Consider the following 27685-nt stretch of genomic DNA (forward strand, 5'->3'; position numbering starts at 1 on the left):
TTGCACGAGAATTTGTGCCCCTTTTGCTGTTTAAAAGGCATTTTAGGGACTCCAGGTAATGCATGGTTGTGGCTGCCGGTCTCATCCTTCCCGGTGCTGTTACAGGCAGGGGCCACGCGGGAGCTGCCAGCCCTCCCTGGCTCTGCCTTTGCCTGCCTGCACCGGGGTGCAGCAGGAGGGGTAACTGCCCCTCTCTGCCTGGCACGGGGAGGGGGCTGCGCTGGACCCTGTCCCCGTCCCTCACCGGAGCTGAGCTGCGGAGGATGGACAGGAGCGTGCAGGCAGGCGAGAGGAGGAGCGGCAGCCCTCTTATCCCGGGGAAGGTGACGCGGACGTGTCCCTGCACGCAGAAACGACACTGGGGAAGGGGAGATGCGAGTCGATTTGGCTGATGCTTCTGCACGGAGCCTCGTTGCCACCACGACTGTCTCCATTCCCCGGGGCTGCCCACACATCCCCAGGCAGGGACATCCCCGCCAGCTGCCCCCAGACCACGGCAGCACGCAGGCCAGGCTTCTGTGTCACCCGTGTCCCCACGGCCAGCCCCGCCGGCTCACCAGCTGTCCCCAGCCCTGCCAGTACCTCCGTCACGGCCGGCCGGGGAACCCCAGAGCGGCGGGGGAAGCTCTGTTTGCTCTGTCCCCGTGTCCCTCCCAGCTGGCACCTTGCGCTGCATCTGCCTTGTTATGGGAGCTAATGAAGGATGCAGGCAATTACAGGGGGAGATTGATTAAATCCTACATCTGGGAGGTTTCAAATGGCCTTGACCTTTCCCAGCTGTGGCAGGGGAGGCTGATCAAAGGCTGCTGGAAGATAAACACTCTAATAAAGAAGGGTTATGTTGCAAAAGAGCTGGCTGTGTCCCTCTGCCGCGGCACAAGCAGGACCCACCAGCGAGCCCCGAGGCTGGCCTGGCTCCCTCTGCCCCGCGGCCGTCGGCGTAAGCCCCTCTCCCTCCTGCCAACGCGGCTGAGCTGCCGAGGAGGATTCAGTGCCGGAGCTGCTTCTGCCGCCAGCCCGTCGGGGGCTGCAGGCTTGGCCACCATGTGCCCCACGACGGTGCTTCGAGGGGACGTCAACGGGTGGGAGAGGACGGGGTCCGAAAGCTGTGGCGGGGATGGATGCCAGCGGTAACGGTGGGGTTGGTTTGCTCCTGTTAGGTGTCGCGTGCTGATCGTGAAGGTGCAGGCTCTGGTCGTTAATGAGCGTGGCTGATTGATTGCGCCGCACAGCCACGGCTCGACGCCAACGATGCCGGGGCCACGCTCGCAAAGGTGCTGGGTGGCAGGACGGGTCGCTCTCAGGGCGCCTCAACCCAAAGACCAGGAGCTGCCCTTTAAACAGCCCACCCTGGGGGTCACCCTGCTGCGGGGGGCCGCTCCGTACCCGGGGGTGGCCGTGACAATGACAGCCCCCCCCCGCATATAGCTCCTTGCCGCGCCCGCCCGCACCGCCCGCCCGCCTCGCTGTCCCGCCGCCTCACCCTCCCCAAAACGCAGAGCCCGCGGGCGGCCCGCCCCCGCCGCGCTCCTATTGGCGGCGAGCGCGGTGGTGGGCGGAGCGGCGGCCACGACACGTGTGCCGGCACCAGGAAGTGGCGGCGGGGTCCGCGGCGGGGAGCGCCGGGCGGTGAGCGGGGACGGGGTCCGGGTCTGGGGGGGGGCCACGGGCTGGGGACCCCCGGGTTCGGGTGCTGCAGGAGCTCTGGGCCCAGCTTGGTGGCTGTAGGGCCCGGGGATGCAGGGTGCCGGCACTCAGGGCCGAGGTGCCTGCGGTAAGGGTTGTTTTGGGGGGGGGTCCCACCTCCTTGGGGACCTGGGGGGGACTCGGGGTGCTGGGGGAGCGCGGGTTGCAGGACGGAGGGTCTCCTTCTCCCTGGGGTCAGGCAGCTGGGGTGGGGGGGTCTGGCTCGGGCACCCACCCCGCAGGGTTTGGCAGTGGCTCTGGGGTAAGGCCGGGGGGGCCCGGGAGGGCCTTCGAGGGGGGGAGAAGGCAATAGCGTGTGTATTTTTATGCATTTACATCTAAATGTATAAATGCACGCGTGTTTTTGTGTATCTATGAGTCTATATTTATACACATGCGTGTATTTTCTTAGCAGTGCTGCTCCCTGGGCCCTGCCCCGGTGTGCTCGCATAACCCTCCCCTGGTCCTCAGCAGCCCCTCGGGCACAGCCCTGAGCCGTGTTTTGGTGCCCCATCCCCAGGACTCGTTCCCCTTTTCCTTTGGTCCCGGGGTACCCTCGAGCCGGGCACTGTGAGGGCGTTCGCCTTCAGCGCGAGTAAAAATTGGATTTCGGCACAAATAAGTGCCACCAAGGAGTGGGACGTGATGCGTGTGCTTGGGAACCGCCCGGGGACGTGGGACGAAGCTTGGCGAGGTTTAAGCGCCGTTTCTTTGTGTTTCTCCTGAGTTTCTCTGCCCTGGTGCTGGCTTGGGGGGGGGCTGAGCCCAAAATCAGCGTGGGGTTGTGCACCAGGTGGGATGTGGTGCATCCCATCCCTCCTTGGGCCCTGCTGCTCCTCTGAGCTCGGATTATATCGCAAAGGTGTACTTAAAGGGGAGAGAGAAGCTTAGAGAGGTGGTGCAGGGAGGATGGTTAAGCTCACTCTGTCCCATTTGGTGAGGAGGGGTTTGGGGCGCTCACCCCTTAACCAGGGAGGAATTTGGGGGTTATTCTTTGTCTCGAAACGCCAGGCACTTCTCCTGACGCACCTCGTCTCTCCTAGGTCAGCATGATCCCAGGACACGGGCCGGTGATCCAGTCGGTGCTGGGAACCTTCCTCACCTGGGGGCTAACGGCGGCTGGCTCGGCACTGGTGTTTGTGTTTTCCAGTGGGCAGGTGGGTGCTGGGACCATGTCCTCCACCCCGGGGAGAGAAACGGGGTCCGGGATGGAGGGCTGCGCTATGCTAGTGGGTGGGTTTGGCTGCCTGGTTCTAAGCGTGAGGGACTTGATGTTGGCCCTGGGAGGTCCTGGGGCAGGAGGAGGAAAAATCCAGCTCATTTCTCCCCTGCGTGTCAACACAGAAGAGGAGAAGGAAATCAAATTCCTGACCCCGGGCTGTGGTATGTGCTGTAGCGCAGCTCACGGCATTTGGGAGATGGGTCAGAGCCGCAGGCAGGGCTCTGTGTTTGGAACAGCAGGTTCTCCTCCTGTAACCTGGTTTTGCTGCCACGTCTCCAGTGCAGGATTAGGGTCAGCCCGTGCTCAGAACAAGCAAAGTGCTGATCTTTAAGTCATCTTGTATTCCAAAATTAGAGGCCCCCCTTGCTGTTGTGTTTGAAATTGCCTGGATGGATTTATTATTTATGCCTCTCTCTTGTGATGATTTATTCAGGAGTTTGTTGCAAAGTGAGATTCCCTTTGCAGTAGCATGTTGGTTTTCTTCCTGGGGGAGGGTGATGTGCTAAAGAAGAAAAACTGCACTGGGAGTGAAGTGGGTAGGATACATGCTGGGTTACTGGAAGAGCAATGGCTTTGTCTATAGCAGCCTGTTATTAGAGGAAACAAAATCTTCAAGGGGTTGAAATGCAGGGCAGCGTGCACAGATGGGCAGAAGAGTTTCTGGTTTGCCTTTCCGCATCCTTTGGCATGGGCACTGGATGGGCTGAGCCCAGTCCGGGCAGTGTTGGTGGGTTGAAGGAGCCAGGATGCACTGTAGGCTCTTGGCGATGGTGGGGTGCCATCACCCCAGGATGGTGGGCACCTCTGTGTGAGAAGCACAGAAATCACTTGGGTTGCAGAAATGGGGAGAAGAAAGTTATCTCAGCGTGGCAGCGGTGCAGCTGGCTTCCCCGCTCTGCGCAGTTTGTGGCGTGGTTGCACTCTGCTGCTTCTGCCGGGAATAAATGGTGTGTTTTGTGTTTGGTTTTTTTGCAGAGGCGGATCCTAGATGGGAGCTTAGGCTTCGCCGCAGGGGTAAGTACAGCATCCTTCTACTCCTTGTCTCTGCCTGTATTCTCCTGCTGACACCTCTGAAGACCCACCACGCTTCGTTTGGTTGCCTGCTCCTGTTAGTATTTCTTGGATAATTGCCTGAGGTGCAGGTGGGGCAGGGAAGAGCACAGTGTGGTGCAGGTCGTGTCTTGTCGTGTCCCGGTGCCTCTTCAGTGAGGGTGGAGGTGGCATGAGGGGGGTCATGAGGATGTTGAGCTGCCCAGGCTGGATTTGCCTCTCGAGTTAAACTCTTCTCGTTTCCTTGGGCTTCTGAATCACTCCTCCTGGAGCACTGGTGCAATGAAGATGGGCAGGAGAGTTCTTGTCTTGGAGGCTAATGTGCACAGCTTGCTTTGTGCTTCTCGCTCTCCTGCAGAGCGTGGGTGCTTTAAGCCCTTGGGAGAAGGGGGAATAAAGACACTGCAGCTCTACATCGAGGGTGCACACTAAATGTGGGGCTTATTGCATCCTTCTTAAAGGAAGACACGAAACTGTGTGTCTTGAAATTGTGTTGGGGCTTGTGAATGTAAACCTTCTCTGGCTGCCCAGCTGCTGGGGTGATGGGGATCAGGTGGAGGCTCATTCAGACTCGTTAAATCACTTTGGTTTTCCCTCAGGTGCTGGGGTGTGCCTGAGAGCTGGGGGATGTGCTCTGGGTGGAAGGTGCATCTTCCCAGGGTGGGTGTGCTGGGGTGCAGGGCTCTGCCGGGTCCTGCTTGCTGTGTCCTGGCTGTATAGCTGGCACCTGGAGCGTGGGCGATGCTGCCAGGTTTCAGGGTGAACCATGAGCCCGGCAGCTCGGGTGGTCTGTCCTGCAGCATGCAGTAACACCGCTCATGCCGAGGCTTTGCGTGGAGTGGGGCTCCTTCCTCCCTGTGCACCCCCAGATGCTGCAACACCGCTAATCAAGGTGCAATTTGACCGTTTGCAGCTCTGAAGAGCTTCTCTTCTGCTGTTCCCAATGCCTGAAGCAAACCCAGCTGCACTGAGCAAGAGCCTGCCGTGGTGGGTGACATGAAATGTTACAAAGCTTGGTTTGCTCCCTAGCAAGCTTTCCTGGAACATGCCTGCGACCTGCTACTGATGTGAATAATTCAACTCGTCTGTTGTAGCAGATTTCTTGGGCCATCATTTATAAATGAATCACTCGCGTTAGGAATTGCCCGTTCTGGAGCTTTCCTCTGTGGTTTGATTTCTGAGCTGTTTTTCTGTGGGAGACACACCCTCCTCCCTGCAAGCCAAGCCGGAGCCACTTTTGTGGTGTGGGGTAGATGCTGCTGGGGACACTGTGGGCTGGGCTGTCCCCTCGCTGTGGCATCGCTGTCTCCTGAAGCAGCTGGCATGGCTCTCCCGCAGCTGGGGAGGTACTGGGACATGGTGGGGTGTTTGCCCCGGCCGAGGGCTGGCTCCGGTGCTGCCCCGGCACGGTGCGGTGCCGTCTTTCCCGTGGCCACCGCGTCACCCTGCCAGGAGCACTGAGTCATCCCTGTGCCGCAGAGGTGTGGCTCGGCTGGTGAAGCAGAAGTCCTGCAAACATTTGCTTTTCCCTCAGCTTCTTTCAATTTGTTGTGCTCGGAACAGGAAAGGGGAATTTTTTTTTTTCTGGGGTTGTTGCAGAGTCTGGAGGGGAACGTCAGTGCGGAAACTGGGATGACGGGGTCCTGCTGGCAGAAGGTGCTGCCACATAAACCACCCATGAGCTGCAATTTGTGAAGGTTTCTAGGTCATGTTTATGGACTTCAGCTGCCAAAGCAGGTGCTGGTTGGGGTGAGCTGCCTGTGTTACCTAGGGTCACTGCAGCCCTGCCCTGATGCTGCATGGCCAGGACTGGCTCTTTTGGAGGAAGATGCCAGAGATCCACAGGTTGATTGTGCCACAGTGGCTTCTAGGGCTGCTGGGCTGACTGGGAGCAGGTCCTTGCTTGGTGGTTGAGTGTTTGGGTGTCAGTGATGTGGCAAAAGCACCAGAGGTCAGAACTTTCGTCTTTCTTTTTGCTTGGTTTGCTCCAGATGTGCCCATAGCCCTCTGTCTTGTGTCTGACAAGGGGCTGGCGTATCCCCCCATTAGGCAGGCTGGCTTTGTGAAGGGGGGAAAAAGGAGGATGTGGAGCAGCTCGTTTTGAAACCTATTTGTACTGTTTTCTCTTTCTTCTTCCCTTTAAGAAGTGTTTCTTCAGACAGCGACGTTGCTCTGATTGTGGGCTACTACTCTTGCTCTGAGGGATTTCTGTTTAAAACACTGTCTTTGATGTAGATCTCTTGCAGATACGGATGGGCTGTTTCTCAGAGTGCTGGGATGGAGACAGGGCTTAACTTCTTCTTTATCTGTGCTCTGAAATCTGGGCTGCTGGGTTTAATTAAACTTCCTCTGTGCTCTGTCAGAGCCAGCAAACCTCCTTTTCCTGTGCTTTCAGAGGCAGGTAGTCGCTTCAAATCTTGCTGTTTTGGTGCTTAGCTCAGGATCCCTGATAATTGTCTGGGTTCCGGGGAGTGTGCATGGTGCTCTCCGAAACCAGGATCGCTGGTGAAACAGGGTGTAATGGATGGTTCTCTCTCCTGTTGGTAACCATTTGCCTGCTTGTCTTCTGGGAGCTTGCAGAATAAAACCAGAATTAATTGAAAACTTCTCTACCACTGCTGAGCCAGGAGGAGGATGTGGGACAGGGATGTCCAGGCGACCTCGAGGAGGATGGTCTGGGATGCAGCATTAGTCTGTGATCCAGAAAGCCGTGGCTCGGTGCTGCCTTCGCCGCAGATAAGCCATCTGATCTGGGGGAGCTGGTGTAAGTCTTGAGCACATGGTCAAATTGCCGTGCCCTGAACTGGGGCGTGCTGGGAGAGCTGCCGGCGTGTTCTGGGAGCATCCCGACTGCAAAGCAAAATTCCCTTTTGGCACAGCTCAAGGTGACCACGTCTGATGGCACAAGTGTCATGTTGGGTGAAGGGCACCTGCGTGGCTGGTCGCTGCAGCACAGAGGAGCTCAGCTTCTTCCAGCCCGGTACCTCTGCTCGGATGTCTGAGCGTTTAGCTTCTCTCTGCCTCAGTTCCCTTTCTGGAAATCGTGGATAATAGAGGGTTTTGTATGCGAAAGCCTCTGAGGTGATGTGTTTCCATGGAGACAAGGCTTCACTTGCTTGGGCATCTGATGTGGAATTCTGGCTTTTCTCTTAAGTCTTGATATTCTTAAATAAGACATTTTTTTAAGATGTTCTCTGTTATCTTAGTGTTATGCTGGAGGTGCTGTGCTCTCAGACATCATAAACACTACATAAACACTTGCAGTCCTCCTTCTCTGCAGCCTCATGTGGCTATTCCTCTTACTGGCTTGCAGTTTGATTGCCACTGTCCCAGGTGAAGCAGAAAATCATAAAGGCATGCTCTTTAAACTGCACCAGGCAGGTGTGGTATTGAATATTCCCTTTCAGTGCTGCTTAAAACGGCATCAGTAATTTACATGGGTCTACTGAGGCTAGTTCTTGTTGTTGGCGTGTTAATGAAGTCAAGCTAGGAAGTTTGGCAGGGAAAGTGTCCTGCCAGTCTCTCACCTTCCACTTTTCTTTCCCGTCCTGCCAAGGGGATCTCCTTCACTTGTAAGCAGCTTGGGTTTTCTGATCTGCATGCTGTCTACATGGCTGTTTCCCTTGAAGCTGCCATTCTCATCTCGATGATCATGCAGGAATGTGACGAGACATTGCTGCTCGCAGCGGACGAGATGAGGGCTTTAATTTTAATACAGCGGTGTGATACCAGACTTGGATGTGCAGGGACTCTCCCCCTCACCCTGGGCTCCAGCAGGACCAGTTGCTGTTGAGGACAAAGATCGTTGTCCTGTTTATTCTGTATTTGCAGAAAAAAAGCTCCTGCGTGGCTCTGAAGCTGCGTGGGTTGAGCTGGGGCAGTGCTGGCCCCACGGTCTGGGGGGGGAGGACTTTTGGCACTGCAGCATTTGGGAGAGCCCAGACTGGGCACGTGTATCAAATCCCTGCCTGAAAGGAGACGCTGGTGCCCAGGCATCAGCGATGGAGACCCGTCAAGCCCTGGGAGTGGTATTGGAGCATGGTGTGGTTATAAATCCTGCTGCCTGGCATGTTTCGAGGGTTTCCCATCAGCGTGAGGACACAGACCTGGGTTCGATCATTTTCCGTAGCATGAGGCAGTTGGGTTTTGAGCCCGGGTTTTGTCTCCAGTTACGCTGATGTATCCCAGGGAAGGGTTTGGGGTCCCCACAACCTGGGGATGCTTTAGATATGCAGCTGCCTTCTGCGTGCTTTCTCCTCCCACATCAACCGCAGCTTGTTTTCCCAAGAGCTGGTGGATTTATGGTGTTGTTGCATCTTGGCTCTGGAGCACGAAGTCTCTGTGAAAATGTCCAAATCCAGTTTGGCAGGAGGCACGTGTCCCAGTGCCAGCGAGCCGGCGCGCTGTGGGTCCCCTGCTCTCCGTCTTGGCTGGGCTGAGCAGGGCTGGCGCGAGGGGAAGGCTTTGTGCAGAAAATTGTACCCTCTACTGAAGTGGCTTTGTGTTTTATTGATCTGAGGAGAGCCCAGGCAGGCTTTTTCTCTTTTATTCCTGCATTTGACACCAGCTTGCTTGGTGACATTGGTGGGGTTTGGGTTCCTATCCCTGGCTGGACAATAACAAAGATTTGACATAGATTGTGATTTTTTTGTTTGTTTTGTTTTGTTTTTTTTTTTGTTACTTAAATCAGGTTGCTGGCAGAAATCTTCACCCTTTTGTTAGTTCATGAGCATCATCCGATAAGGGATGCTGCTGAACCACAGGGGTAAGTGCCAGCTCTGATGTTGAACAGGGTGGGCAGGAGCTAGCACCCTTGAGCAGGACCTTGGCTGCTCCCAGGCAAACCCGTGTCCCTAAACCTGCACCTGAGCTCAGAGATGGGCTGAGGGGAGGCACGGGGACATTGTCGCTTCTGCTGGCTACTGCAGGGCAATGACTTCCAGCTCCCCTACCAAGTGGGGCCAAGGGGTTTCTCTGCATAAAAGGGTGTAGGAATAAATCGTTTTTCCCTCCCAAGCAAGTGAAGGTGGTTGGTGCAGCTGTGCAGTTTGCTCCTTCAGCTGGTGCGGCTGGGGTGGCTTAAAGCTCTGTCATCTTCCCCCGGAGCCCATGTACAGCGAGGCTGGTGGGAGCTCCGTTGCTGACTTCGGTGGTGACGGGTTCTGGAGGCTGAGCAGTGTCAGGCCTCTGTTTTCCATGGGGAAATGATATCTTAACATAAGATGACAATATAATTCTGCAAAGCCTTTCCCTGTTGGTTGTGTTTCCATGTTGGGGTGTGTGGTTGTTTTTTAAAGGAGGTGGCATTTGAAATATGAAGTTTGACAGCCGTGGTTAAGCCTGACATGACAGCCTGCTTTCTTCTTACTCATAGTGAGCTGAGATTTACACAATCCCTCAGGGACTGGTGTCTCCAGCAATAGGCATCTCATTCCTTTGCTAAAAGTGATTTAAAATGTAATAGTTTGTTAGGCACTTCTCTTCCATGGGTGAACACTTGTGCCGTGAGAGCAAGCTGAGCAGCATCTCTTCTGAGCATCCTGCAAGTGGGACTTGGTGGGGTGCTGGGGGGGAGTGGTTGCTGGACAGAGAGGTGGGATCACCTTTCCTCACAGCATCCCTCCCGCTGCTGTCTCTGGGCTTGCTTTGTTCATTCCTGCTGGATCCTCATCCCGCACCCCTTTTTATGTTGAAAGTTGCCCTTTGATGTGCTTCCCTGCTCACAGACAGGGCTGGGAGAAAGCTCGGAGCATCGCCTTGTCCACCCGTGGCAATGGGTGCCACCGCTTCTCAACCCTCGCTGGTACATACTGTTTCCCAAAGCCTAACACAGATCTCAATGTGATTTTTAAGCCCATCTGTGCTTGTCTCGCTGACTTGCTTCCTCCTGGTGAGTGATGGGACCGGTCCCCAGAGCTGGTCACAGCTGAGCTTCTGCGGAGCTGAACGCCTGCAGGGGGAGAAACCGGGACCAAGGCTGCTGCTGGGCGTTCGCTGTGCTGGGCTGATGACTTTTTAATTAAGCCAGCCCAGTATGTCAGGCAGCAGAGGAGAGGAAGAGATAAGATGATAAAATGCACGTTGATGTTATGTTCTGTAGTATAAGCTTGTGAAACTGGTGCCTTGCTTGGCTTTCTGTTCTCTACACAGGGTAACACCCTGAGCAGGGCTGGGTTGGAGATCCCCACAAGTCCCAAATTCTGTTTTTCTGTGGTCTTTTGGGTTGCTGTTCCTTCTCCCTCCCTGCTAAGCAGCAAGCAAGGAAAAAAGCACTTTGCTTACTGGAAAGGTTTATTTTCCTGATGCAAACTGTGTTGGTCAAACACCACGGTGGGACTTTGACAGCACTGGTCTGTGCCTTGTTCTCGTCCCAGCCTGGGCGCTCTGGCTCAGATGCTGGGGCAGGAGCAGCCCAAGTGTTGGTCCGTGCAGCAGCAGAGGAGTTGCAAAGTCCTCATGCTGCGATTGCCTTGGTCTGGGGTACCGAGGTGGGGACGTTGCAGCTAAACCGCAGCAGGCTCAAATCGGCATAGCGAAGCCGTGGTGTGCCCTCAGCTAGCTTGGAGATGGCTCCTTGGCTCCAGGCGTTATCCGATATTTATTCTTTTTCTGCATGAGATCAAGGCTGTGTTTCCTTCCTCCCTTGCCTGCTCTGTGACAGAGAAGCCCAGAGCTGGGTGCAGGAAGGATTTTGTTCCCCCTGGCTTTGGCATGGTGGCCGGCAGAGTCACGGACCCACTCCTGTCCCTGCAAAACACCCGAGGGGAGGGCAGTTTTCCTGCTCCCACTCTGCTGCCATTCCCATTTGATGGGTTGTCCTGGCTGTGCTAATCCCACAGAAAATCACCCTAATGAGCACCTGTCGTTCACTTGCTGCCTTGGACTTCTGAGCCAAGAAAAACACTTTTGGTGAAAATGGGGGGGAAAAACCTCACTTCATCCTTCAGTGACTTGTTCCATTGGGAAGCGGGTTTTGATGGCTCTGCTGGGTTGCAATGGCCATGGAGCTCGTGGGGGGCAAGCGCAGGGATTTCCTTGGCTGGAGGGTGGGCAGCGCTGCCATGCCGTAGCCGGTGCCAGATCCTCGCGGCGTCGGTGCCTACGTGGTTCTCACTGTTCCCCTTCTGTCTCCCAGGTCATGCTGGCTGCTTCCTACTGGTCCCTCCTGGCCCCGGCTATCGACATGGCCGAGGAGTCCGGCAGCTTTGGAGCCTTCGCTTTCTTCCCGGTGGCCGTAGGCTTTGCTCTGGGAGCAGCTTTCGTGTACTTTGCTGACCTGCTCATCCCGGTGCTGGTAAGTAGGTGTTCCTGGGTTGGGGGGCTTCTGCTCTTCCTTCAGCTCTGTCGTGACCGGAGCCAGATATAGATTGGTTTCTATCACAGATTTAATGAAACTGTATTTTCTCAGAGACGCCGTGTTGCTCTGCCAGTGCTGAATGCAGCTTTAGGCTGTCTGTGTGCTGCTTTTTTTTTTTTTTCTTCCTTTTGTTTTTTTTTCCCTTCATGGTTCTGCTTTTGTTCTTTTCACCGGCAACACTTTGCAAACAGTTCAGGTGTGACCTTCTGTTTCAGCCCAGGGGTTTAATTTGCAGAGCTGCCAACCCTCTAAGCATTTCAAAATTGAATGAACCATCCTACTGTTGAAGAGTAGTATCAAAAAAATAAATAAATCAGAAGCTGTTGGATTTTTGCAACTGAAAACACAAGAATGGCTTAGTAAAGGTATTTTCAAAAACTTCCAAAGAGCTTTTTACATTTCTTGTTTATTTTAGTAGAAGGGGGGATTAGCTGTGGTTATAAGTGAGGATTGTGAGGCTTTCTGTTTGAAGAGTGGGTACAGCTGGTTATCCTGGTGTCCAGGGGAGCCTGTAGCATCAGCCTTCCCCGCTCCCTTGCTTATTGAGCCTCTGGTAACACGTACAGTCACACACATCCTCAGCTATGAAGAAAACTGCTTGATATTACGGGGTGTCACTTCCAGTGCAAATGGATGCATTAGAGTAAAGAACAAATAAATGAAACGACAGCAGGGTCGGATGGCTGAAAGCCTAGACCTCTCTGCACTCTCTGCCTGCGTCCTGGCTCTTCTCAGGGTTCCCAAACCCTTTGCAGGATGCAGCGGGGGGGCCGGGGGCTGCTGTCGGGCAGCTGGAGCCCTTGGAAGCTGGTTGCCTTCAAACCCTGCTTTTTTTCTTCTGCTCCCAGTAACCTGAGGTCTCTCGCCTTTGTTGGCCATCGCAGTGATCTCCCTTGTTACAGTGTGCTGGATGGGGCCTGGGATGTATTTGATCAGCTGTCTGAAGCTGATATTTCCCAACAGGGTAGATAAACAGTTGCACCACAAAACCCGCTTCTTCCTGATGGCCGGCATTCGCCTCTGCTGCGTTTTGAAATGGGAGCATGTGGAGGGGGAAGAGTGTTGGGGAAGTGAAATTCTTGTGTTGCAAAGAGCAGGATGGAGCGGTGACAAGGGCAGCCAGTGCGTGTGGTAGCGATGGTCTTGTAGGGAGCAGCGCTATATATATATATATATATAAAAATATATATATATAAATATAAAAATATGCAATTATATCTTGCTTTTAATCCACTTCAAATACTGATGGGAGAGGAACTGTTGCTGCCTCTGGCTCGACACAGCTGTTTGCACCATGCAGGAGAGCGTGTGCTGCTGCACGCTTGTCCCACGGGACTTCTGGTAGCTGGTGTGTGTGCTATCACTGAGCTCAAAGAGGGTTTACACCCTGTGGCTAATGCTGCTGCCCGTGTGTTTTGCTTCCCGCAAAAGCGGGTTTCCCTGTGTTGGGGTGTCTCCTCCAGCTGGATAGTGGCAGGACCCACCTTGTTAGAGTTTGTGCAAATGCAAAATGCCGCTTGTCGTTCCCCTGGATAACTCAGGCAGGGTCAGGAGAGCTGGCGGTGGACGTGGGGCTCCTGTGTTCCCTGCCCAGAGGCAGCAGTGATGGGTCCTGGGGCTGGTCAGAGACCCTGCAATGGGCAGGGGATGGGACTTTTGGGATGCTTTAGGAAGAGGACAGGGTACCCAGAAACTTGGTGAATTTACGAGGGGTGCTATGGAAGGAGCATGGGTAGAGGTTAAAGCTGAATGTGTTGAAATGAAAAATCAGCAAGTGCCCGGCCAGTCCTGAGCCATCCTTGGGGCTGTGCTGGCAAGGGAATTTGGCTCAAGATGCATCTCCCTTCACTTGGAGCCCACGCTTCTCTCTCAGGAGCCAGTGCTGCTCAGACAAGGGTTAAGCCATTGCACTTCACTTCCAAAAAGTCTTGCTTCTTTCTAAATCAGTTAAAATCTCAGGTTGGTTCCCCCCTCCTCCCCTTAAGTTGGATGGAGAAGGGATGCTGGTGAGACCGTGGGGCTCGCTGTCCCTGGGAGGGCAGGACGAGGGATCAGTTTTTAGCAGGCTGCTCTTTGCACAGAGGCGTCTCTCTGCCTGGCACTCCTCCATAATTGGTTTGCTGGATAGCAACAGGTAGTAAAAGCTTTTAATGACTCCTTATCACCCCATGCGGGGAGGGAGCAAGGCTTTGCTCCCGCTGCAGCCCCAGCGGGAGCTGGGTGGCTCCAGTGGTACCCGAGTGTTTGCTCAACAGCAGAGCTGGGGCCGGCGGGAGGGTTAAACCTCCAAGACAAACTGGTTAATGATGCCGAACAGCTGTAGTCATTAAATTCCTTACAAAAGACAGATCTAATCTATTACATCTTTATCTTTCGCCGTTTCCCTGTGTGAAGCCTTTAACGTGTTTGTTCATCCTTTAGCTGAGTTTGTGGAGGAGGAGATGCTGGTCTGGGAGCGCTCGGCTCGGCTGGTGGAGGACAGCAAACTGCAACGGGGCATTTGGGCACGGTTGGAGAGCGAGACCATTGCAGAAACAGACCTCAGGAGTTTTTAAAAGGGGGCTCTCCCTTATTTTGGCAACTGTCTCCTTGCGTGAGTGTGTCTTTACCAGCTGTGCAGGGTCCAGTGGCTGGGGAGGTAGTGGCAGAGCTGGTTCTGCAGCAGGACGTTGCTATTGTTTCTGGAATATCTTAAACCACTAAGGAACGTCCTGTCTGTCTCTTCCCTCCCTGGCCCCGGTGATGCTGCAACAAGTTTCTCTCCTTTCTTCGCTCTAGTTTAACCTTACAGTTACTTTTTAAATAAGAATGTGGCTTTCAGCTGGTATTTGAGGAGGCTTCTGGATAGAGAGGGGCAGGTGATGGGGGGGTGTGTGTGTGTATGAGATGCTATTGCCTTTACTAAAAAGGGTTGGGGCTGAGGGTCTTTAATGCCAAGACACAAAGCCTTTGAGGGAGAGTTCACTTAAAAACACTGCTCAGCGCAGTAGGTCCCTGATCACTGAGTAGCTATTTTGGGTCTACTGTAACATGTAAGAATGCTGGAATTAAGTATTATTATTCTCATCCTTCAAATCTGTCTTGCAGCTCTGCTGACTTGGCTGCGTTTTTTTCGGAGTGTGATGTTTTATTGGGTTTCCGTGATGGGTTTCTTGCTCTGGCCTCCCTCTTTGCAGAGGAATCCCACAAGAGTCCAGAGGATGCATCCAGCCTGACTCCGGTTTTCAGACAGTCCCTGGCTGCTGTTGCGCCTGGATTTTCCCGTGCATGTGTGTTGCCTTTGTCTTCGAGCTGCTGGATCCCCAAGACCTCTCCCGGCAGTGCAGCAGGCTGTTGGGAGTTCCCACGAGTGTTCCCGTGCCCACGAGGGTGGGCTTTGGGTGGAACGCTGGGTCCAGGCACAGCGGAGCACCCATGTTGAAGCTGTGGCTTCCAGGGACTCCCTCGCTCCTGCCTTTTCCAGATCACGCCCTTCAATGCTCCTCTGAGCAAGCAGGAATTCACAGACGTGATGCTGGTGGGTTTGGGAAGGTGGTATGGGCAGGGAAGAGGAGAAAACAAGCTGGCCGTCGTGGGAGATAATAAACCCCTCGCAGGCTGCACGTCAGCTCGGCCGTACCTGCCTTCCCACGTGGATACGTGCTTCTATTAACCACCTTATTCTTTCCGCTCCCCGGCTGCATGATGTCCTCTTGGCTCTGGGATCGTTACGCTAAATAGGATAATGAGGCTTAATCAGCTTCATCTCCTCTACCTTGAGGCTTCATTTTGCTCAGAAACATCTGTCTGCATACAGAAAGCAGCTCTCTCACTCCCATCGTGGTGGGTGCAGGTCTGCAGCCGGAGCTGAGCTCGGTCCAGGACCTGGATGGGTGCTGTGGGGGTGTGGGGCAGCCCCGGGGTCTCCCGTGGGAGAGCTGATCAGTGTTTGAGGCAGAGGGAGAGGAGGACAGATGTTGCGGGAGAACCAGGAGTTAATATATAATCTAGGGGGAGAGCTGATGGGCCATTACTCAGTTATAACTAGGAGCCTGCCAATACTTCTCGTGTAAAAGATGATCGGGGACGGGAGGATGGGGAGCCAGGGCTGTAATTCTGTCCTGGAAAGACCATCTCAATTGGATTTTTTAATTTTTTTTTTTTTCTTGTCAGCTAGATACAGGGTTTGTTGTCTCTTTTTCTGAGTACAGAGTAAATCAATAAAGCCGCATGTGACGGGTGGACCATTCCTTGGATTTAAAACAAATAGTAACTAAAGTGCCTTTTAAAAGCCTTTCGCCTGGGTTGGTGCGTGCTCTGTGGGTGCCAGTGCTGGGCCCTCGTGCTGCAGGAAGGACCAGCGTGGCTGAAACCCCTTCGTGGGGGTCCAGGGCTTGTGTTTCATACCTGTTCTGAAATATTTTGGGCTGTGGTTTGCAGCTGCATAATGGTTTTCATGAGCAGGCTGAGGATCTTTGCGTGGGCTGGATGAGAGTAGAGTGGGTGCGTGTGTGTGGATGTTCGTAGTAGGAGGCTGGATCCCATTAACCCTCTCAAAACATAATTGCGTTGTGCTCCTGCCCTCTTCTATTTTTGCAAATTGAGGCTTGCAAGCTTTTTTGGAATATAGTCTGGGACTGGGCATTTGGCACAGTGAATTTAAGGCTATTTTTGACGAGCACCCTTGGGAGGGATTTGAGAACTTGATAAACAGATATCTCCCATTTAATAATGATGGTGTCTGTTGTTTGGCTCAGAATGTGCCTCGAGGATGTATATTTTGCTTTCTAAATCTGTGCAAGTCACGTATCGGGGGAAAGCTGAGAATAGTGCGTGGATGGTGAAGCTGCAGGAGGGGGAGGAGAGACCATCACACCCACTTCAGGCGTAGTTGCATGTTATTTAAAATTGCAATTTCTTTCTCAGAGCTAAACCACAGCTGGATTAGACCATGGGAAGCATCTTTTTGGGGGGCCACTGCGCAGTGATTCCTAGCACATGCTTGGTGTACCGGGGTAACCGTGTGAGCACTGTGGGTGCGGTTTGAGGATGTTGGTGATCCTCTCGGCTCAGCACCGGCAGTGGATGTGCTTCCACCCGGCAAAGATGGAAAGCTTTTAATACTGCTCTCCCTTCTGATTTCCATGGAGCTGGATTTGATGGGTTAATTATTTCATGAGGCAGTAAAAATGTGCTAGGTCTTGTCGCTGCTGTTAATTTATAATCGGAATAAAGGTTCCCTCTTATGCAATTTGCTAATTCCTCCGAGACATGCCCATCACAAGTTCCTATTCTTAATGTGCTTTTTCCTGTTCATATGTGACTCCTAGAAAGTTAATTAGCTGCACATCCTCATTGCCGTAGTAGGTAGAGGCTTTTTTGATTCGAGCATTAATCAAGCGACATGCCTGTGTGTGGGGCATGTGTATTTTCTGGCTTATTAAATTTTTGAGCGTGGGACTGAAACACTGTCCAGAGCAGCCCAGGGACCGAGGTGCGGTGGCGTGGGTGGCATCTTGCCGAGCTCAGCCTGGCAGCTGCATGTCTTGGGCCACGTAATCTTGGGAAAATGATCAAATAAAGGGGTTCCAGTGAGGTGGTTTTGGTGGTCTGGGGCATGCAAAGTGACTCTACCCTTTTTACATGCAGACTGTGTTCAGTCTTTGCTGGTCTGTGCTCCTGGCAGCCCTGCCTGCTGGCTCCCGCCGCCTGCAAAGCCTTCCCGCGTCTCGGCATTGCGTTCCTGGCGAGAGCCGAGCTGGCGTGGGGACGCCTGGATGCAGAAAGTGGGAACGGGCAGACACGCGAATGCAGGACTGCAGTCTGCCTGCGCTGTGCTCGTGCTGCCCGGGGCGAGGGGCTTCGTCCCCCTCAAAGCGGGAGCGATGCAGCCCCTCGGGAGCCAGACAGCCCTGCTGCCGTCGCTGCGCTTTCATACCCCTCGGCAGATAGACGTTGCACCGAGTCCGGTCTGAATCGGTATTTTGCTTGTGCAGGGGCTGAAGGAGATAAGCCTCTGCCTCGCAGGGGGGTGAGGATGGACCAGAGGGACTCGGTTGACATGGGCTTGCGTGAGCCGTGGCTTGACTCGTGCGTTCCCGGTTTGCTCCGATTTCCTTTGCTTAGGGGAAAATAAATAGCAGCCATTCTGTTTGTTTTGTTTTGTGGCATTCTGGCCCTCTTCCACCGGCTCTGGAAGGAAGGAAGGATCCAGCTCTGATGACTGAGGAAGAGAAACCTTTTTTGGGAGCCTCATCAGGGAACGTAGCAAAGCCTTCTATTGGGAAAGATCCTTTCCCCTTCTAGCTCTAAATAAATAGGAGTACCTGGCCATGAGTTTTATGAACTTACCAAATAAAACCAAGCCAGCTCTTCCCCGAGGCCAGCTGAGGTTATGGATCCGTGCGGGACTGATGCCTGGGACCGGCTCCCGTGTCCTGTCTCAGGCAGGTGGCAAGGGCAGGATTTCCAACATGATCCCTGGTGCTGACCAGAAAGCCCAACCATGGGATCCCGTGAAAGTCTCTTGTTAGAGTCCCACTTCTTGAGGCTGGCACCCAGAAACCCCAAAAGGTTTATTTAAAATCTGTTTGTCCATATGGTCTGTGGAAAGCCTGCCTGCCACTCACACCTTCCCTGCCCATGTGCAGTGGTTTTAGTGATTGAAATCCAGTTGTTGCTAGATAGGGTGAAATTATTTGCAAAACCCCCACAAAGTTGTAATTATACTAATTTTTAGAAAAGCATTTTGTTTTATTAATGGAGGTAAAGGGTTATTTACTTCCAGAGTGCAATTTGTCGGCTGCTCTTAATTATAATTCTCTCTCTTATTATGCATTAAGCATTTCAAAAAAACATTACATTTGAAGCTCCCAAACTAGAGCTAAAGAGCAGAGATGCTTTGAATCCAAGTCAGGGTGAAATTCCCCTCCCACCCTCATTAGGTTTATGGGGGCAATCACTAATTTTGCTGATGGCAAATGAAATCTGGATCTCTAGCTGAAATCTGGAGCGGTTTGATGGTGCTTGCAGCAGTGTGGCTCTGCGGGCTGACAGCAGGGTTGCACGGGGAGCGAGGAGGTGAAAATCCCACTGTAAAAAAGCAGAGACTGAGACAAGCTGGCTTAATTCTTTGTTCAATGAGCTCTTGCACTGGATACACGTTTCTGCACCATTCCCTTCTCCGTTATGTACCTGTGCCTGCAAAAAGCACCTCTTTCCCTGCTGGTTACCTCAAGCGGGTATTACCGACTGATAAGGCTGGTAATGTAACATGGGGCTTTTCTCTGCTCTGTGGCTCAGCCTTTGTTGATTGAATTTCAATTACTGTTTGGGGCTTGGCTCAGAATTGTAAAAGAGGATAAATTTTCCAAAAGGAAGAGCACACTGGAATACCAGATCTCCCCCATACCTGCCAGAAGAGTCTCTCAGGGGTTTCTGCTGGATCCTGGACAGCGTCTGACCTTTTTGCTGATTGAATTTGAGCACTCTTTGTTACACTAAGTTTTAGTCCTGGAATAAGCAGAAAGCAGGCAGCGAGCTCCCAGGGGGAGAGCAGGGAGTGGGTGCTGACCCCGTGCTTACAGCCGAGTGTGGACCCGGGGGGGGGGGGACGTGGGTGCTCGGAGTGCCCCGGAGTTGCACCCATGCCTCAGGTCGGGTGGTCTCTGTTGGTGGGAGCCTCCTCAGCTCTAAAAGCCTGTGGCTAAGCTTGTGAAACTTCAAGCTCCCTTCTTTGCTGCAGCGATGCTCTGCACCCTGCCTGTATCCAGGCTCAGGGAAGGAGTCGGGAGTCCTCTGCCTCCCATTCCCGTGACCACGGTGCCGGTTCGTGGCCAAGAGCTGGCTGCCCTGAGATGGGATCGCCTGTAAGGCTCGCTCCCATAGCATCCGTGCTCTTACTCTGAACGCCTGGACGAGGCCCCGTTTATCCACGGGCACGTCAAGTGCTCTGGATGGTTCCTCAGCTGTTCTTTGATCTTAAAATGTGCCATTGAATTCACTAATAGCATAACCCCAAATTAATGCCTCCACTGTGAAAAGTAAACCTGCCATTAAAATGACAGAGAAGCAGCAAGTGAGGTTGCAATTGGTTGGGTGGTGAATGTCAGGGAGAGGAAGGCTGCTTTCATGTAGATCACGGAAAATATATATGCACAGATCTATAACTGCAGCACAATGCCAACTTGCTCTCAGGGTAAACTCTGACTCACCCAGACTGACTTGACACGCTGTCTGCTTTGAAGATGAGCTGTAAAGAGTCAGTTTTGTGCCTCTTGCGTGCGTATGTCCCCAGGGAGGACGGTCCCCTCGATGCCAGCGATTGCAGGCGGATGGGTAAGTTGCCACCTCGCGATGCTCGGTGGCCACCCTTCGGGGCAAACGGCTCCGCACGGTGCCGGCCGGCACGTCGCTTCCCGGCTAGTAGGTGCTGTGGGTGACTGCCGGTGAGTGGTGTAAAACAGGCATTTGCTTTTAATCCAGTGGAACATCGTGCCTTATTAATAGGCTGACGACCTGCCGAGAGGGACACGCAGCTGGGGAATTGGGGAAGAAACGGCTTGTTTGTTCCTTTCTGCTCAAGCTGGCTGAGGCTCCTCTGCCGGCGTTCGGACCCCGTGGGTGTCTCTGCTTTTGCACCCACTCGATGCCGTGGGGTGATGTGTCTGTGTCCTCAGGCTGTGCTGGTCCCGGGTGGGTGCATCAGGGCACGCTACGCTCAGGGTGTGAAAATCTTCCTGGTGTGTTTTCCTGTCTCCCCACATCATGCCGTAATCATCAACGAGGTGGTGAAAGTGATGTGACTTTAATCTGTTGTCCGCAGGCTTCAGAGCTAATGTAAACTGAAAAACTGACTGGATGAGTCTCCTCTTTGAGTTTCAGGCTATTTGCAGGCTTGGAAAGGCGTCTTGCTGTGGGTTTACATTTCGTATGTGTTTTTTAAGGCCTGTCAAGACTTTATAGGTGCGGTACGTACCATACATATAAATAAATACTATGAGGGCTGGTTTCAGGGCTTGATTTCTGGGCTTTAGGTTTTCTTAGTTGGGGTCCAGCACCCAAACGAGTTACCCGTGAAAGCCTAGGATGAGCCCTGCCCGTGGGGCCGATTAGAGGGGAACCAGCTCATTCCCCAGCTCAAAATTCAGCGGTGCCCCGTGGGACAGTCCTGAGCTTCCCGAGGAAGGGAAGTTGGTTAGCTTCTCAGTGGTGGTAATCAGGAAGTGCCTTGTCCCTTATTACGCCTCGTTTCTGTAATGAATTAACAAATTAATTGCTCTAGATGAAGAGAATGAAAGGCCTCTCCTGTGGATTTATTGGAAGGTGTTAGAGGCTCCCCTGGTTCTGCCGCGGCTCCTGCGGATGAGCAGAGGAGTCAGCGTCTCTCTTGGGCTTTGGTGCTATTTTGGTAATTATGGGATGTGTAAGATGCAGAGAGGAAAAAAAAAAAAAAAAGAGCAGAAACTATGTGCTTGGGAATGAGCTGGCTGCAGGCTGGGTCCCCGGAGGCTGCGCCGGCGCCCGTGGGGCTGCGATGCTGGGGGGGGACGCAGGGAGAAGGGGCTGTGCCCCAGCAGTGCTGCTTCTCCATCCATCTGCTGGGGTCTTGTGCATGTCCGCATGGCTAATTGCGGGTCTAAAGGAAGTTGTGTTTTAATGTAATGTAATTAGGCGGCACTGGCATTGTGTGGCCCTTCATTGGAGGGGTGATGGATTGCTAGCTGAGCTCTGCTGCATCCCACCAGCCCTTCGAGGAGCTCTCGCCATTCCCCTCCCAGGGATCCTGACATCCCACCCTGCAGCAGCAGCCACCTGCTTTGTTTGCCCTTTCCCATTAATTCAATCTGCACTGATAGCAAGTCATTACTGAGGAATATATTGTGTAAAAATGAGCTGTTAATTGAAGTTTTGTTTGCATTTTCTCTTACCCTTGCAAAAAGCCTTGCATAATAAGGGACTGTAAAAATACATGTTGCCACGCTACAAATACACAAGGTGGGAAGGGGGCAGGGAGAGAGAAAAGAAGGCGAAGCTGGTCTCCATTAGACTTTAATAAGCATGTGGAGAAAAAGCTCTTCTTAATCCCATCTGAGGCTTCAAGGTTTATTGCTAACGATTAAAATCTCATATTGTAGTGCTGACTTGATGCCACAAACCTCTCTGCTGTGTCCTGCTGAGCGAGCCGTGGGTGTTGGGGTGGTGGTGATGATGTGGGGCAGTCCTTAGGAAAGTATCCCTTAGGAAAATATCCCTTAGGATCTGGCTGCGGCTGTAACAGGCAAGTTTCCTCCCAGCAAACAACTGCAAACGTATATGCATCCTAACTGGTTTTGGTGGGGCAGCACTTGTGTGCTCAAAAACTCTGCCTGGAGCAACTGATCCTTTGAAAAATTAATTTACTGGTTGCGTTTCGAGATTTCTCTGAGCTTCCTGGTGGACAGGAGGTTGGTGATGCGAAATGTGTCTCCTGCTGTTGCAGAGGTGGGCTTTGTTTAACAAGTCGTTTGGGTTTTTTGCAAGGTTGCATGGCAAAAGCAGCAAAAATGTTCCTGTGCTTTTGTTTTTGTAATGGCAAAGGTTACAAAAACGACCTCCTTTCTGCCTGGTAAAACGTGGCTGTTGCAAAACATCAGGTTTTGTAACAAACCTCCTGGGTATCCCGAGGAGCCTGGGAATTGCATGTGTGTTCCCTCCTCCCGGGCAGTGCTCGCCCCGGCCCCATGCCGCCAGGGCTGTCGCCTTCCCAGCCCGGGTGCCAGCAACATTCCTGCTGTGTTTTTCCTCCCTCCTGGAAAGGCCAAAGCCCCAAACGTGCCAACGAGAAAAATCCGTACGTTTGTTTTTAATATGAACGTTGCTTCGGCCAAAAAGATGGATTGGCTTGTGCCTGTCTCCCCTTGGAGACCCTTGCGTGGGTCTGGGGCGGCCGCTGCTCTCCGGGACCGGTGCCGGTGGCATGTGCCCACTTGCCGGCAGCGATGCTTTTTGGGGTCCAGCCGTGCCTTATACTGGGTGGGAGCGGGTACCCCAGCATCCTCTGGTCCGAAGGGCTGCGTTCGCCTGGGGCTGCGGGATGCTTTCTTCTCACTTTTGTTGGAGGGCAGATTTGGTTTATTTGAGGGTTTGGGATGGGTTTTGATAAATTTGCCTTCCTCCTTCCCTAGGGTTGCCGGACTTAGTGTTTCTGGGTGGGCTCGGTGTTGTCGGATCATGAGAGAGCTGCGGGTTTTGGCACTGCCAAGGGTCTCCCCTCGGCTGCTGTCAGATGAGGCAGCTCCCAAGGGAGCCCCCGTGGCCAGGGCTGCTCCGGGGTCACCCCGCAGGACGCCCCGGTTGTCCCCACGCTCCTGGTGACACAGAAGGGAGGTGATTTATCCCTCCTGCCCTCGCAGCCTGTCAGCAGAGGCTGGTGATTAAAGCTGCTGTTTGCAGTTTTCAAGAATTATGAGTTATCAAAGTGACTGATAATTAGCAGTGAATAAAATGTAGTTGCAGTAGTATTACATTAGTTACAGATAAACTGATACCAGCCTTCCTTAATATTCACTTAAGCTTCCCTATTTGCAGTTATTAGGGGAAGGCTCTGGTGGCGCGTTGCTGCCAGCTGCCCTGTCAGGACAAGAAAGGCCTCCCAGCCTGATGTGATCTGCTCGCGAGACGCTGCCGGAGCAGATCTGCCGTGAAAACGCTGAAATTTTTGTCTATGGATGAACCTTCCTTTCCTAATTCCCGCAGCAGTGCTGCCATAGCTACAAGCTGCCTGCCTGCCGCAGGCAGGGCTGCGTGCTGGACCGGGGAAGGATGCGGGGCTGGAGGAGCCAGATGGAAGATGCTCGGCGTGGGAAGCGGGGAGCCCCCAGGCCTCCCCCCGCGCCTGCTGCCACGGCTCCGGAAAAAATGTCAGCGGTCTCGGTGCTGGCACGGGGGACGTGCCCTGCTGAGCCGCAGGGAGGGCTGGGGTGCTTGGCGTGTTGCAGGATCAGGCCCTCGGGGTCTGTTGCTCCTTGGGAAGTTGGGTTTTGTGAGGATGCTCTCGGGTTAAACAATTGCTGGATTGATCGTTTGGCTTCTAGGCTGAAACCGTGCCTCTGCTCAGGCTCGCCCTGCTCCCGCCTGGTGCTGAGCAAGCCGATGCCGGCGGATTTCCACCGGGGCTCCGGCGGTCATCGAGGAGCGATTCCCATCCAGCCCCTTCACTGGCTGGGTAAGCGATCCCGACCTCACACAGCGCCCGGCTCCGGAGCTTCTGCTGGTGTCATGGTGGGACAAGGATGTATTTGGGACCCGACTGCTGGGATGAGGGATTGGGTTAGATTCGTAGATCCCAAGAGCTGCTGACGTCCACCAGCAGCACAAGCGCACGTGCGATACTTCCCACGTGTTCACCTTTTCCATTTGCCTTCTCCGGCGTGGTTTGTCTTCTGCTGCCGCTGTATTTGGCAGCACTTTGAGGCTTTGGAAGATGGTTCTGATCACGGCCCCTGGTTGCGTATGCTGTGGTTTAAGTTTTATGAAACTTCAGGCAGTTGAACTGTAGAGGGAAAATGGAAGAAATCTATTTTGCAAGGCGATAGACAGTGCTGACCCAGCTCTTGTTAGCAAGGCCGAAAAGAATTGCCATTGAGGTGCCTTTCTGTCTGCCCTGCCCATTACTGCTGCTCCATTGTTAGCAACCTCCAAATGAAAATGCAAACTGAGATGTACCTGAAACACTTGAAGACCCTTAAACTTTCATATGAAAATAAATTTGGCTTTCCATCTTCTTTATGCGGTGTTTTGTTGACGAGGGGTTGGGGTTACTTGCTGTTACTCTGGCAGCTGGAGCTGTAGTGGTGATCTGGGGTGTGCTGGGTGTCCCCAGATTTATTCCCAATTTATGGGGGTGCAGTCTGTCTGATCAAAGACAGTTTGGGTGCTGCTGGTGGGACCCAGTTGCGACCCCAAGCAGCTGGACTGGGCTGTGCTGGGGCGCGGGGCTGCCAGGCACCACGGGAATAGAAACAAGGGAGATTTGCTTGTGTCCCAGAGCTGCATATTGGATGCTATTAATCATGAATATGACTGCACCCACTTCAGCGTTGAGAAGGGCCTTTTTTTATTGTGTGGAGTATTTACGGTTGCACTTGAGTTGTTGATTTTAGTATTTTGAGTGGGGGGGGTCCCAGTGATCCTGGCTTTGAGAGGAGCTGTGATTCAAGTCCTCTTAATAAATGTGTGCCTGCTAACTCCTTCCCTTAACTCATCCCTCCGTGCCAGGTCAATATTGACCAAAACAATGGGTTGTTTTTCCCCAGAAGAGGTGGGGAGATGCATTGTTTTTGGGGACGCAGTGCTGGCAGAATGCAGAGTTGGCTGACTGTTTTTTCGGAGGGATGCCTGGTGGCATCGTGGCTTCTGGCAGCACAACTCTCCGCAGCCTTTAAACCCCGTCCCAGGCACGTCCTCACCTGCCCAAGTGTCTGTGCTCTTCCAGTGAGCGCTGGCTTCTGGTCCCCGCAAAGTGACGCGGAGCCTTTGGAAAGAGCCCCAGCCTGGCGTTTGCTCCAGCACAACGCTGGGATGGGAAGCCATGCGGCCAGGTGGTGTTTGGCTATTTTATTTATTTATTTTTTTAATTATTAAAAAAATGCAGTTTGAGATGAGGAGGGCTTTGGAGGAGTCTGGGGGTGAGGAGGAGGACCTGCCTTCTGCACCCTCAGCGGTGGGGCTGGTGTGGGGTGCTGCTCCCCGGGAATCGGGGCTGTGCCGGGGCTTGGCACATCCCGTGGGATGCTGGCTTCCCTGGGAATTGCTGGTGCTGTCCTCGAGCACCCCTCCAGTGACTTTGGGAGCAGTGTGACCCGCCGAGGTCCCAAGAGATGAAACCGAAGGGTGCTGAGGGAGGGTGGGGGAGCGTGGGGCGGCTTGCCATCGCTCGCTCTCGGTGGGTTACAAATGAGCGCTGCTGGCATGGGGATTCGTAACCGGTGCTGTGCGGCGAAGGTTCACTTGGGAACATCGAGCCCTTGATATGTTGTTTCACATAAAATACCAGCCTGTTGTTTTACATGCAAATGGGTGCTCTCTGATAACTAAGTGCTTTCTAAGGGAGCTCTCTTCCTATCTGATCCTATTTCATGTTTTTAACATAAATCTGTTTATCTGCCTCAGAAAAGCTGGGGACTCGCTGCTTTGTTGCTGCACAGCCTTTGTCTCCGTCCCCAGAGGTGTCGGGCTCTGTGCAGACGTGCAGAAGCAGCGAAGCCGAGCGAGCGGCTGATGCCCAGAGCTTGCCACGAGCTCGCCGGAGGCACGGGGGGGACCGCAGAGACACGCTGTGTCCCTCCCTGCGGCCGGGGCAGCCGCTGACACGGGCTGGGGATGTGCAGCATCTCCCCTTCCTCTCCTTGCTCCCCACCCCTCTTTTCTTTCTCTTACTGCTTTCTGGTCTCTGATCTGTTATCACTGTCTCTCTTTTAATAAGTGTGAAATGGGAGCCTCTGGGCACCATCAAAGCATGGGTTGTTATTGTCTCTTATTGTTTCTGTGTTAGCTCCTGGACAAGTTGGGAACATTTTTTTGGTTTTTTGTTGTTTTTTTTTTTTTTTAATAAAGTAGTAAAAGTTATTCTACTTCTCTTTCCTGTTGAGGTGCTTTCTACCGTTAGTTGATGTGTAATGGTCTTTGTTTCCTGTGGCTTTGCGGAGCCTGTTCCAGGGCGTTTGCTGGGTTAAATAAAGCCAGTAGGATATTGCACGGGAAGAGCAGCGTCACTGACCTTCCCAGACAAGCAGCACCTCCAGATTTGCTACCAAGTGATCTACCCAAAGCCAGACCATCAGCTTTTTGTCATCATTATTTCTTTATTGATTTATTCTCCTTCATTGGTCAGGCGGAGAAGAGCACATCTTTTCTCAAAGGTGTCACTCACTCTTCATTTCTCTTTAAAATTGGCTTCGGTTCAACTAGCAACTTGTGCAAGAGGCTGGCTGGGCAGCAGGATGCAATCCAAAATCCTTGCTTCATCTAAAAGCGAGCAGCTGCTGCCTCCTTCCCGCCTCACCCCTTCACCCTGCAATACCAGGACGATATCATCGATACCAGGGCGATATCATCGATACCAGGGTGATGGCCGTATTGCCTGGATGCTAGCAGGAGAGGAGCACATCTCCATACAGATTAATTTGGGATTGCTGCAGCTTTTGGGTACCAAAAGCAGGATCTGCCTGTTTAGGCGGGTGCTCGTGGAGTGGAGTGCTTCTCTGCTGTCTGCAGAGATACCTACTTTTTCTCATCTGCTTTTATATGTGGGGCTGTGACAATCTAATGACCTTTCCGTTGTAGCTCCGTGAGCAGAGATGAGTGCGGTGGGGACTCCCGCGTCCCAGAATAGTTTTCCTCCAAGCTCCACAAGTCTTCCTGTCCAAGTCTCTCATTGCATCAGGCTTTTTGAAATAATCAGCCCCTGTGGTTATTTCAGTTAACGCTAATTAGTGGCATGAACTAATTAATGTGGGTTGACTTTCCTCTTCTCTTTCTAATGCTTTTTTAACCCACTGACACATTCCAATTAAGGGACTCATGCAGGGACTGGACTGAAATGACTCAGAGCAATCACAGTTGGAATAAATCGTGTGCTTTACTGAAGGTCACTAATATTTTTTCAAATTGCCGGCGTTGAGTATTTGTGCCTGCCAACAGGGAGATGACCTGACCTTACAATAAGCATCTGAGATATCTTCAAGTTTGCCTCCATTTCAGTGCAAGCAGATTTGTGGGTACCACGTTGATAAGCGTTTGAGGTGCTGAGAACAGTGGCACAGAAAATAGCTATGGGAGGCTTCTCATGAGGACTGCAGACCTTGAGGCAAGTGGTCTTGACCTCACAAGGACCTTGCTTGTTTGCATCTGTAGCTGTGCAACAGTAATAGAGGGCATACGCTGAACATTACCCGCCGGCTCGTGCTTGTACGAGTGATTTCTTTTCCCCTTGGTTGCGTTACTGTAACTTGCAGAGTCCTGTGGGCTCTGGCCATGCCCTGGGCTTGCTTCCCTGCCTGTGCTGACAAGACCCAGTTGAGAAGCAGCTGTCTTTGGGCTGGGCGAAATTCGGTGGTGATAAAGCCTACAAAGCTGCTGTCACAGTGTTTGTAGCTCGTTTAACAAAATGCTGGTAGGAGCCATGTGGAAGGTGAGCCTTCTGCTCCATGAAACCTGGCATTCCCCAAGTCCGAGGCGAGAGCAATGGCAAGTGGGAGGCTGGAGCAGGGCTGGAGAGCCCTGTGCAACGCTTGCAAATCTCTGCTGTGCACTTAAAGTTGAGGCTTTATTTCTGCAGCTTCCAACTCCCATCCTTGCTTCTCCTCGGGTTGGCATTTTCCGGAAAGTGATGCTAGTCACTTTCCAGAGGT

The 27685-nt window shown here is 53.0% G+C and overlaps 1 protein-coding gene across 2 annotated transcripts in view; it reads left to right on the top strand.

The window, feature by feature from the left end:
- Positions 1 to 1574: 1574 nt before the first annotated feature.
- Positions 1575 to 27685, top strand: part of SLC39A11 (solute carrier family 39 member 11) — a 98604-nt gene continuing 72493 nt past the window's right edge. Inside the window, exons 1-4 of one of the 2 annotated variants that reach the window (XM_052807957.1) lie at positions 1575 to 1629; positions 2730 to 2843; positions 3884 to 3922; positions 11094 to 11252. In XM_052807957.1, coding sequence (XP_052663917.1) covers positions 2736 to 2843; positions 3884 to 3922; positions 11094 to 11252 — 306 coding nt within the window. In that variant the 5' untranslated portion in view covers positions 1575 to 1629; positions 2730 to 2735. Of the gene's footprint in view, positions 1630 to 1655; positions 1775 to 2729; positions 2844 to 3883; positions 3923 to 11093; positions 11253 to 27685 lie in introns of those variants that run through there. The other variant, XM_052807955.1, reaches the window with a different exon arrangement.

This window comes from Harpia harpyja, chromosome 14, assembly GCF_026419915.1.
Source record: "Harpia harpyja isolate bHarHar1 chromosome 14, bHarHar1 primary haplotype, whole genome shotgun sequence".
NCBI classification, from domain to species: Eukaryota; Metazoa; Chordata; class Aves; order Accipitriformes; family Accipitridae; genus Harpia; species Harpia harpyja.